At 40.7% G+C, this 12292-nt stretch overlaps 1 protein-coding gene across 1 annotated transcript in view; it reads left to right on the forward strand.

Moving 5' to 3' along the window:
* The window catches only part of LOC115371805 (ryanodine receptor 1-like), a 59931-nt gene that overhangs the window by 30622 nt on the left and 17017 nt on the right, over window positions 1-12292 (forward strand). Inside the window, exons 70-84 of the mRNA XM_030069353.1 lie at window positions 26-266; window positions 392-479; window positions 577-669; window positions 4600-4770; window positions 4959-5018; window positions 5439-5573; window positions 7426-7538; window positions 7647-7743; window positions 7819-7928; window positions 8093-8144; window positions 8283-8375; window positions 10992-11091; window positions 11186-11265; window positions 11371-11447; window positions 11558-11631. Coding sequence (XP_029925213.1) covers window positions 26-266; window positions 392-479; window positions 577-669; window positions 4600-4770; window positions 4959-5018; window positions 5439-5573; window positions 7426-7538; window positions 7647-7743; window positions 7819-7928; window positions 8093-8144; window positions 8283-8375; window positions 10992-11091; window positions 11186-11265; window positions 11371-11447; window positions 11558-11631 — 1584 coding nt within the window. The remainder of the gene's footprint in view (window positions 1-25; window positions 267-391; window positions 480-576; window positions 670-4599; window positions 4771-4958; window positions 5019-5438; window positions 5574-7425; window positions 7539-7646; window positions 7744-7818; window positions 7929-8092; window positions 8145-8282; window positions 8376-10991; window positions 11092-11185; window positions 11266-11370; window positions 11448-11557; window positions 11632-12292) is intronic.

Below are 12292 nucleotides of genomic sequence, written 5' to 3' on the forward strand. Positions count from 1 at the left end.
TGATGCTGTTTGTTTTCACTTGTAGTGTTTTCACAGCCTATTGTGAGCAGGGCAAAGCCGGAAATGCTCAAGTCCCACTTTATCCCAACAATGGAGAAGCTGAAGAAGCGTACAGGAAAGGTTGTGGCTGAAGAGGACCATCTGCGCATGGAGGGCAAATCAGAGGGGGATGAGGAAGATGGCACCATACGTGATGAGTTTGCTGTCCTCTGCAGAGACTTGTATGCCCTCTACCCTCTCCTCATCCGCTATGTGGACAACAACAGGTAGATTATTGTGACTTTTGAAAAAAAAAAAAAAAAGAAACCTACCATATAACACTTTAAGTGAGGTACTGACAGAATTAATGCACCTTCACACTCTTTTCATAATTTGATTTGTTCTGCCACAGGGCAAGGTGGTTGACATGCCCAGATCCAGATGCAGAGGAGCTGTTTCGAATGGTTGGAGAGGTTTTCATTTTCTGGTCCAAATCTCATGTGAGTATGCTCATTTGGCCTGTCAGCGCCGCTCTTTGTAACAACTCCTACTTCACTGCCTGTTTTTTTTCTCTCTGTATTCTCCATACATTTGCAGAATTTCAAGCGGGAAGAGCAAAACTTTGTAGTGATGAATGAGATCAATAACATGTCATTCCTCACTGCTGACAGCAAGAGCAAAATGAGCAAGGTGAGTGGTTTCAAGGATGTATCAAACTGTTTTGCTGCAGTAGCTTTGGCAGTGTCAGATCTCAAATTGGATTAACTTCTCTCTTCTGATCAAAATATTTAACATGAGTGACATATTGTTATACATACTGTTACTTCTCTGTGTAGCGTGTCTTCATTTACTTGTGTCAATCATTTTAAATTTTCCTCGCTTACTTTACCAACCATGTTCAACCAGTTGTAAACGGTCATTTAACAAACCTTACAACTGACATAGTATGGTTAAGATTGCTTTAAGAAGCTCATAGTCTTGTACCACTGGTTATAAACAATGCAGTTCAAGACAGAAAGGCACTTGTGCACCATCTTTACCAGGTACAGTGTTTGAAATGTTTGTAAATTTCTCTATTCCTTAGGTTTTTATTGGTTTTATTCTTTTCATGCACTTTTTTATATCCCTCTTTCCTGGCCATACTTACTGGCACCTAAGTCTGTTAGAACTTGAGGAGGTTTTCTTTTCATTCGTGAACTTGAGAACAACCACAGCTGTGTTAATAATATTCTCTCTTTGGCTGTCCCTATCCTCTTCTTTTGGTTTACGGCTGGGTTTCCAGGGCGGGGACTCAGAGGTTAGACTTTGTTCCTGCACGACCGCTGTGCTGATCGCATGGCACCTCACTTTGGGGGAGCTTTTCATCAACCTCTCCAGCACACTGGCACATCAGATCCACATAATCACAAACACATCCACAGACACACGCACACACACATGCACATGTGTACTCATAGAAGCAGACACTCTGACATGCACATTCCACTTAGAGACACATGACATGGCATCGAATCTTGCCAGCCAGTGACAAATACTTTGTTTGTTCATGCAGCTGTATCCACTCAGTCACTAATACCTTGAAATCCAGCATCAGTGGAACAAAATTTACTTGAGAATTTGTCATCGCTATAAATATACATTTAATGCTGGTAATGAAAAAGTCTGGTATGAAAGTCCTTGCCAGAACTTTCTGCATAGGAACCACAGATACAACAACATTGTCAACAACATTGTGTTACACTTGTTTATGAGCCTGTGCTTACATACACAGACACCCAAAATACTCTTTTATGTGACATTCCCCACAAAGAAAACATGTGATGTATACACAGTAGGTAGAAACATGTACACTGCTCTCATAACGGATCCCTGGACAATAGGGCAGGCCCTATGTGCGGGCCATCCCCAGTCCTGCCAGTGTGTGAGGGGGGGAGTCTGGAGGCGCTTGATGAAAGTACTCTGCTGTAGAATTGGGCTCATGGCACTGGGCTTTACACTGAGCCCAAGGTGGCAGTGAGAGCACAGTGCCATCATCCTGTCACTGAGTTTGCTCTTAGTTGATCATAGTTGTGTTGGAGTCCTCCAACTACGTCTTTGGTTTCTTTTCGTTGAAGGTTGGTTGATCTGTAGCTTTTTGTAATGCAGCTTTTTGCCACTAGGGGATGATGTTAGTCCTCCTCTGTGCTCTTTCTTCATTCCTCCCTGGAAAAGCCATGGCACATCATGGTTTAGTCTCCATTCACACTCCCTGGTACCCACACCTGCTAACACGTGACCTGTTACTTAACTTAAGGTTTCTGGAAACATTCACTCATTCCCAGTGTAGAATGTGCTCAAAAACACCCCAAACTTACCCAGTAAGTTTAATCACACTTGTTTCCTAAGATCTTCCCTGAAATGCTTTGCATTCATTTCCTCTAAACAAGCCTTCTATAACACAGTTGTGCTGGCACTGATTTGAAGAAGTGGCTGACCCTGCTTTGAGTTATCTCTGGCACTGATACCTTTTGAAATTATTCAGCTTGGGGAGGGTGGGGGGCTTTGGGGATTGGCTTGCCCAGTTCAGACTATGATAGCCCAACAATCAGTTAAAATATAAAGGGTTCAATATTTGCCAAAGCCAGAAAGCCAGGCCTGTTTACAGTTCAGCCTGAATTTGCAGTAACCAGACCCTGTGAAATGCAGGGGGGCTGGTTACAGCCTATTCATGAATAAGCCCTACTTGTAAAAAAAAAAAAAGCAACCTAGGGGCTACTGTGTGAACACCATCATATAGTTTTCAGACTTGAGAAAGGCTATTCAACCACACGAAGTGTAGTCAGTGCCTCATAATAGCAACATGCATAATGTCTGAGTGGCACTGACTGCTGTTGCTGAATACAGAATGCATGTTTTGCACATCAGGTGTATTAATTTGTGTACGACCAGCCAGATTGTTACCCATGCTACGGTAAACTTTTTGAATTAACTGAGCATGAAATTTACTCAGGGTTCCATTGTGTAAATAATAGTGTCAAATAGGCAAGGAATTGCTAGCCTTAAGTTTAAGGGCTGCAGAAAAGTAAATGATTATATCAATAATGATAATGATGATAGCAATTGAAACAAAGTAGCCCCCCACCCCTTGAGTGCATCCTTTGGGAATCATTGCTATTTGGTATACATACTGTAAACACTTACTTATACACATATGCATACACCAACATGTATGTATGTGCACACACATGACACATTTACTTACGCCTACTTTGTAGTAATCAATACTGTAGACATCTGCAAGTCAGATTTAGCTATTTGACTTTCACTATTTATAGAACGGCTTTGCATCCTGTCCTATTCCATGAGGCGGCCATTACTGTGAAATGGGAGACTGTGTGACATATACAGAGCATACATCAAACTGCACATGCAACTTACTAAGTGCATAAGTATATTGTATGCTCTTATGTGGGTGCCAGGAGGAGTAGATAACAGAAGCTGTGTCTCCTCACAGAATCAGGACAGGAGTGCGGGAGGGGAGCACAGGGACATATCCCACAGACAGCCTGTTTTACCAGTGTGTGTCTAATTCTAATTCTGATTTCTAATTTCTAATTTCTAATGCTTAACATAAATAGTGCTGTGTGCATTCTATTGGAGTTTTGCTCTGCAACATTGTGTAACATTTTAATCTTTCATGATGTTCTGCTGTTGCTGCAGTAATCCACCCACCACTTGGGAGAACTGTAGTCAGCTGTTTTAACCATTTTTATTTTCCATTGAATGCTGAGTGAGTTGTCACTTTTTATTGCATGTTTTATCACTGCAGTTTCACTGATTTGCTCTCCCTACAGCTACTCCTTCCAACTTCCTTTCCTAAAGCTGGCCATTACCAACTTTGCCCTCACACTTTCACTATACCCTCTCCTTACCAGCCCAAGCTCAGGGAGATAATGCTAGTTTTGTATTTGGGGGGATCACAGGAGATAAACTTTGAAATTGAAGCATGTCCTTTGCATGCACACCTAGAGTGACAGTAAACTGCTCACTACACTAGGATCCCCAGTGAAGTGTGGCTGGGTATTTCATTTCATTTCATATGTAAATGTGGTGGTCATAGATTACCGAGAGTTTATGATATTGTGCAATGCGCCGCCTTTACCAAAAGGTAGGATTATCTTCAATACTGTCTGACAAGGAAAAACACAATAATGCTAAATAATGACATAAGTTTGTTATGAATGACATAGATTCCTTATCTGAGAAATGCTGAATATGTTTTTTTTTTTTTTTTTCAAACGCCAAATCCCTCCATGTTCTCTTGTGCTTTCTATTTTTACAGCAGTCAAAAGAACAGGTATACCTTGCATTTCTTTATCCAGCGTTACTTTGTGTGATATATATAGTAGCGCACACCTAGAATTAGTTTCACTTGTGCTGTAGTAATGTCATGCTTAGTATTATGAGAAAGATAGTTTTATTGATGCGGGCTTCTATCCACGAAAGTGATTGTGCCTGGCATTGAATCAAGGCTGTGATGTGTTCAATGCAAAGCAGTGTTTATGGTCCCTCGCACATTTGTTGCTCTGGCATTTTTTGAGGAAAAGGTGAATGCTTTTTGGTCCCTTATCCTTTTCTCAGGGTGGGGGCTCAGATACGGAACGCACCAAAAAGAAGAGGAGGGGAGATCGTTACTCTGTTCAGACTTCCCTTATTGTGGCTGCTTTGAAAAAGATGCTCCCCATCGGCCTCAACATGTGCTCTCCAGCCGATCAGGAGCTTATCAACTTGGCCAAGATTCGATACTCTTTGGTAGTTTTTTCTCGCCTTTGAATGAACATGATTGTAGTTAACACATATTTTCTGAATTGTATTTTAAGGAATATTGGAATATAATACCTGACGTATTTAAGACTCAGCCTAGTAGCTGGTAATCTTTAGACCCTTTCAAAAATAAACACCAAAAGATGATGATTGATAAAAGGTTGTTTCACTTACAGAGAGACACTAATGAGGAAGTGAGAGAGTTCCTGCAAAACAACCTCCATCTTCAGGGCAAGGTAATTGTTTGGATGGTATTTCAAAGGTTCCCAGTGTAGTTTTAGGACCAGTAGTGGCATTATAAAGCACACTGTGAAATAGATCTCATTTTGTTTATGCAATATGTACTTCCAGCACTCCATTAACAGGGGCAACACAGTGCACATGCCATTTTAAACAATCCAGCTCTCAAAATATTACATAATAGGGCTTTGCAAATGTCTTTTGAGGTAGCATTAATCAAGGGCATATGTAATGTGTTTTGGTGAGAAATTTTGAGTGTAAGCAAAGTGTGCTTGTAAGGAAAACTACCTTTGGTACCTTTAAGAAATTAAAGTTTGTCCATAGAGTTAGATTTTAGATAACAGCGTAACTAATATCAGACCCGCAGTTGCTCCAGTAAGACAGATCTATCCGTGTTTGTGTTGTGTTGTGTGAAGGTGGACAACCCGTCTATGCGCTGGCAGATGGCCCTGTACAAGGAGATGGCAGGGAAAGCTGAGGATGCTGATGCCCCTGACAAAGTTGTGAAGAGAGTGCAGGAGGTTTCTGCTGTCCTTTATCATCTTGAAGTGGTGAGCTGCCACACTCACACCTGCACTTACATTCAAGACTTTTAGTAGCTTTTAGTAGTTTATCTACAGTGCACAGTGCGTGTGAGGAGGGCCTACAGTTGGAGATGGAAACAGCTGAATTATTTCCAGAGCACACCAACTGTCTTATATGTCAAAATATTAAAGATAAGATAAAATAAGCCATAGCAATATAGAATGTAACAGCTAATTATTTTGGGAACAGCATGCAGGGAGTGGGGCCCCCTCTACCCGCTCTTGGGGAGAGGGGAGGGTCAGCTTCCCCCTCTCTTCAGTGGGGGGGCAGCATTCCATTTTGTCCCTCCGTATCCCAAGTGCGTTGCTGGTCTCACCACAGGGTCCTGCCACATTCATTCAATAAATCGCTTTATGGTCACCCATTTTGTGTGTCTACAATATCCCTGTTTGAAATGGGACTGCGCTCTAACAAGGAGACTCACTGTCACACATCGGCTCTCAATTGCCACCCAGCTGCAAGCGGTTAGTCCACACAGCTTAAAAGCATACCTCATGCTATTCACAGTCGCCGGCTGCTTCAGGCTCTTTGCCCCTCCACCCTCACTGTAAGTTTCCCTGAGGGCAAAAATTCCATTCTAGCCTTCCCTGTCCCAAGATGTCCATTCCCTCTCCACCCACTGGGATCCAGCCAGAGTGTCTCTGAGGTAAAGAAAAGTCTGCAACTCTGCCAGCAAACAATTTAAAACCAGTGCCTCAAGCGAGACATGGCAGTGAGATGTGATAAAGGGATGAGGGATGGAGCGCCCAGTTGAGAAAATTATTTAACGGGTGCTACAACCAATGTTTCGACATAAGTGTTTCCCTCAAAGCTGAACTCTGAGGAAAACATTTATGTATCAGAATCAACATGTATGTTATTATACCAATTAAATAAATTTCTTAACTGTGTTCTCCGGACCTCATCCTTTTACCTGAGGTGGCTTTAAGAATTTATGAATATTCTGTTAGAGGAAATTAGAAATCTTTGAAAGATAATAGAAGTCAATCAAAAAAGCAAAATATCTTAAAAAGTATAGCGCATTGAATGGAGAAGCAATTGCACTGGATTCCACTTTGATAAGAACTGGCAGAGTTGAAGCACCCCCAGTGGCACACACAGTAGAGTGCGTACTGTGTATCAAGCCGAGCCCTTTGCTGCATGTCATCTCCACCCTCTCCTCTGCTTTTCCCGCCTCTCTCTACTGTTGCTATGAAATAAAGCAGAAATCCCCCAAAATAACCTTTAAGAACTGGCAGCTTTGAATCAGTAGGTTTGGGTGGAAGAATACTGAAGAAATACTGTAGGAAAAGGAACGGACATATGTGGCTTTGCAAGAACAAAAGGAATTCACGAGCTCTGGTAATCCTCTGAAGGAAGTCCAGTGGTTTGGTTCGCAGCTGTCTCATTTACACAGTGTATCATGTGTATTTGAAATGCACATCTTGGGGTGCTTTTTGTTAAATGTGTTTTGAGTCATGATGCGTGTGTAAATAAGAATGCTTTGGAGCTGCTGTAAGGTTGCCAGACTAGTTAGTTAACACGAAATGCTACCCATGGGAACCAAACCACTGGACGTGCAGAGGCGAAAATAATATCAAACATCTTGTCTCAGTCTGGGTGTGTCGGAAAAAGGGTATTGTGCCTTAAACGTTGCAGTATTCCTTTAACAGATGATCAGATCTTGATGACAAGATTTACCGCTATGAGGTCTTATCAGATTTGCACTGTAATTTTTATCATTGTGTCAACATTATGACTTGAATTAAGTTTTATGTCTTAGTCTTCATGGGAACTCTCTTTTTGTTATTTGCTCATGGTCTGCCATCTTTGGTATAGACGGAGCACCCCTTTAAATCCAAGAAGATGGTATGGCACAAGCTGTTGTCCAAGCAGAGACGCAGGGCTGTGGTGGCCTGCTTTAGGATGACACCACTTTACAACCTTCCAAGGCAAGAGAGCTACACCTATCCTTACAACAATTAACATGTGTTGGACATTCATTACTCGACCACATGCTTCAACATGCTAATATGCTAATATGTTTGTTTGCACTGCAGGCACAGAGCTTCAAACATGTTCCTTGAGGGATACAAACGCAACTGGATCCATACAGAGGGCTACTCCTTTGAAGACAGGATGATAGATGACTTATCTGTGAGTGTGTTCCTCCTTCATCTGTGGAGTTTTTTTCTGTGCTGTCACTCATCCCCCCGTCTCTCTGTATCCCAGAAAGCGATGGAGCAAGAGGAAGGAGATGAGGAGGAGGAGACAGAAACCAAGCCAGACCCCCTTCACCAACTCATTCTGCATTTCAGTCGTACTGCTCTAACAGAAAAGAGGTTAGATAGGTCGTCCCTCTTGTAATTTTGAAGTGCTATTCAGAGATTACTGCATTAAAAATATATTACACAACTCCTGCATAGAGTTTTTAATATTCTAATTTTCCAACACTGATAAATGCAGTTTGTATCATGTTACTTGTCTTCTTTTGTCCTTGTAACAGCAAACTTGAAACAGATCATCTTTACATGGCATATGCAGATATTATGGCAAAGGTATGTTATTAAGTAGTTCTCTAGATAATGCATTTAGTTTTGGTTAACAGACAAGTTCTGTAATAGTGCTTGACAATAAATTACAATGCTTATGTCCCTCTGCTCTTTCCCTTTGTTTTCTGTTTTTGTGTGTTTTAGAGTTGCCATATTGGTGAGGAGGAAGAAGGGGGAGAGGAGGTGGTGGAAAGTGCTGAGGATGAGATGTCCTTTGAGGTGCGACAGTCAGAACTGGTAATGGGCGGCCAGGGGCTGGGGACCGGGAACACAGAGGAGCGGTAGCTCTCGACGCATTGAGTGACCTCATCACCCACCGAACATCACTCCACACCCACACCTCTTTCTCTTTTTGTCTCATCATCCTTTGCTCTGTCTGTGTCTTGTCTCTGCCATTTTATATGTTGTCATATATGTTTCATACTCGTGAGATGTTTGGTTTGAACCTCCTTTTTGAAGCCCCAATCCAGATTTTTTTTTTAACCATGTCAGCTGCTGCACACAAATTTAGTTCTTTTCACGGCTGTCAAATTCCACCATGAGTCAAAAGCAGGGCATTTTTTGCCACATCTTTTTGCTATATTCCTCTAAAATACAATGATAAACCATTTACTGCTTGAAAAAAACATTTAATATTTCTGTTTTGCTGTACACTGTAGTTCATGTATCATAGTAATTAATAATTAGCAGCACGGTTGTCTCTAAATCTGGATTGGGCCTTGAAACAAAATTAAAACAGCAACAATAACAATAATGTTAATAACAATGTTAATAATAATAATAATAATAATAACAATAACAATGATGATAATAATAATAATAATAATAATAATAATAATAATAATAATACTTGTAAAAGGTCCCGCACAAAGGTCCAATCGCATTATTTGATCTGCCATACACTGCAAGAAAACAGCTCTGTTACAAATTAGTCTAAAGGAAAAAAATCTGACAGTGTTCATGCAGTCCATAGTGTTGGAGTGGACAGTCAGGGTGAAATAGAAAAACTGAAACAAAAAAGCATGTGCACCACCAACAACATAAGGAATCATCCCCATATCATATCTCATCACCTTTTGCTGGGTGGAGAATTTTTTTTCACAGTGTGGTTGGAGATTGCCAAAGATGTGTTCAGTACGTAATATCTATTGTCCCAGATATGGAAAAGATTAAATTGTGGGTTTATTTTTACATTCATGTATTGCTTTTTGCGCTCAATCTGATGACAGTGATGATGGAAAGTTTAAGAAAACAACATAACAAAAACAGCTCTAAAATGAAAGCCTCTAAAATGTTTATTATTAAATTATTATTGTGTTATTAAATTGCCACAAATAATTATTGAACCTGCTAAAATGCTGGACATAAAGCCAAAGAGTGACAGCACCAGTGGTGTCTGACCAAACTGGCGTTGAATGTAATTTAACAATGACTTATTGCACATTGATTTTACTCCTCCCTGTCTTTATATCACTGTTCCATTTTCTCTCTGTCTCTCTCTCTTTCTCCCTCTTTCCATATAACTTCTCTCACCATCATAACACTGTAATGTGTATTAACTGAATGCTGCTAATCAGTGTCCCTCTCCCAGCTCACCTAGCGTACTGACTGACTACAGTGAACGCCAGTGTAAAACACACATTGGTAAGAGTTTTAACTGTCATACACATAGAGCGAGATTTCAAAAACATATCGATAATTTGAGCACATCACATAGCATATCGTTCAGAACCACATTTCATCACATAATCAGGTACTGTACTCTAAATATGAGGTCCAACAGCACCACACATAGTGGGTAGACCATGGCCAGGCATATGTGGGTGGGTGGGTGGGGGGAGGGTGGTGTTTGGGTTAGCTTTGGGAGGGTCAGGAGGGTGGGATGTTATGACTTGGACTGTAATATGGCTGAACAGAGGAATTTCATTCTGTCCGCTAAAGATCAGTGATATGCATTCAATAATGCTTGCCTTTGATAGTGGTTATAAATGACATATGCATCCCCAGTAGCCTGAATACCATATTGTTCATATCGTACTCTACTTTTGAACAAGTAGAGGTTTAAAGTATAGATCTAAAGAATGTTTTTCACTTTTTCTACTGTGTATGCATATGTCTAAGCATTTCCTAAAGCAGAGGCACTCTACTATGCAATGGTAATGAAATGTCATTGATACAGAATAAGGCAAAACAGCATCAATGAAGACACTTTGGTAAGCTGTATGGCCAGTGGCTAACCCTGCAGAATGCATGGCCGCCAGGGCTGTTTGCTGTAGTCCAACGCTTGCTCCAGCCAGCAAACGTGAAGACGTAGTATAACAACTCCATGACTAATAAAGATTGATGAGAGAATGTGTGAAAAGGACAGATAGATACATGGATAGACAGCAAGTAATAACCCATGATGCAAATGACTGTGAAAAGACTTCGACCTTAAAGAGTCAAGAGTGAGCAGTGTGATAGATTATTTGGACTTGAAATGAAGAGGAAAAACTATCACTAGGTTCCTTGAAGATCATTTTATGTACAGATGCACAAAGCTACTATTTGCAATGCAGTTGATATGTTGGTTAGCAGGTCCAAAGTCAGGGACTTGTGTGAATGGAGAGTGAATGTGGGGTGGGATCACAGAATGTGAATGGATAGAACAGGCAAACATTTTTACATCTGTACATCTCAAGCCAAATTTACATTTGGTTTCAGGAGCTTTCGTGTCACGCTTAATGCTTTCTTAAGTGGCTGCCACAGAATGATACACCAGATAGAAAATGTCCCCATCTATCCATTCAAATTCTATGTTTGGGTAAAAAAAAAAACAGCAACCCACAGTTGTAACATCTGCGTCCATCACAGGAAAAAGAAATGGAGAAACAAAGACTCTTGTACCAGCAGTCCAGACTTCATAACCGGGGCGCTGCAGAGATGGTCCTGCAAATGATCAGTGCCTGCAAAGGTGCTGCACTATTTCATGCTTTATATAAGCTTTTACTGTGCAAAACTACTTTCCTGGCCTTTCATGCTCCCTTCACCTCTTTTCCTGTATACAGGTGAGACTGGCCCCATGGTGACCTCTACCCTGAAGCTGGGTATCTCTATCTTAAATGGTGGAAACAGCGAGGTTCAGCAGGTACATCTTGTGAAAGCAGTCTTTTGACTATATTGTTTTAAATTTTGAGTTTTGTTTAAAGGAACACATACTTATTTGTGGATTACCCCCACCTTATTTTGTCAGAAAATGCTTGAGTACCTAAAGGATAAGAAGGATGTGGGCTTCTTTCTGAGTGTCCAGGCATTGATGCAGACGTGCTGGTGAATTTCCACTCTTTATGTGTTCAATTTCTCATTACCAGAATAGTATAGATGCATTTATTTGAGCACTGGGGACTGTACATTTTAAATGTGGGTCATGTCTGCTGCAGTGTCCTGGATCTAAATGCCTTTGAGAGGCAGAACAAGGCAGAGGGACTGGGCATGGTTTCGGAGGAGGGCACCAGTAAGTATCCATACCACTTATCAAACATAGCAAACATTACAGGGCATCCAGTACAGCTAGCAAAAACATCATGGTCTAAATATTATTTATTCTAAAACTTAATAGTTCACAGTTTCTAATTAAATTGTTCAATGCATTTTGTACACATTGAGATGTAAATGTATGGTGCACATGATACAGTATGAACTCAAATGCTGATTTTGCTATGCTATTTATATCACAGCAACAGACGTAACAGATTCACAGCAAATCTGAAGAGAATAGAGATGATTTGCATCAGCTCAAGAACTCTATAATCATTCTAAACTAAACCATATGACACCAGTAACTTTGATTAGAAGAACCATTGCACATCAACTTTCAACTCAAGAGCACAAATGACAAGAACACTCCTATTATATAACATGTGCAAAGCCTACAGTACATGACCTTAATCTAACAAGGGATAAATGAAGGGATAGATAATGGAGCAGGCAAGCCCAGCTGTACCCAGAACCTCATACTCCAGCCAGACAGAGTTGCCCAAATAAGAGTGACATATCAAGTAAAGGTTTGTCCGACGATGTTCATTTGACCTGGAGAGAGTTTTTACCACATCATCATTGCCATATAAAAGCTAATTAATTAATCAAAATGATCGAATTAATAGGCATCCTGAGCA

Source organism: Myripristis murdjan, chromosome 14 (assembly GCF_902150065.1).
Source record: "Myripristis murdjan chromosome 14, fMyrMur1.1, whole genome shotgun sequence".
NCBI lineage: Eukaryota > Metazoa > Chordata > Actinopteri > Holocentriformes > Holocentridae > Myripristis > Myripristis murdjan.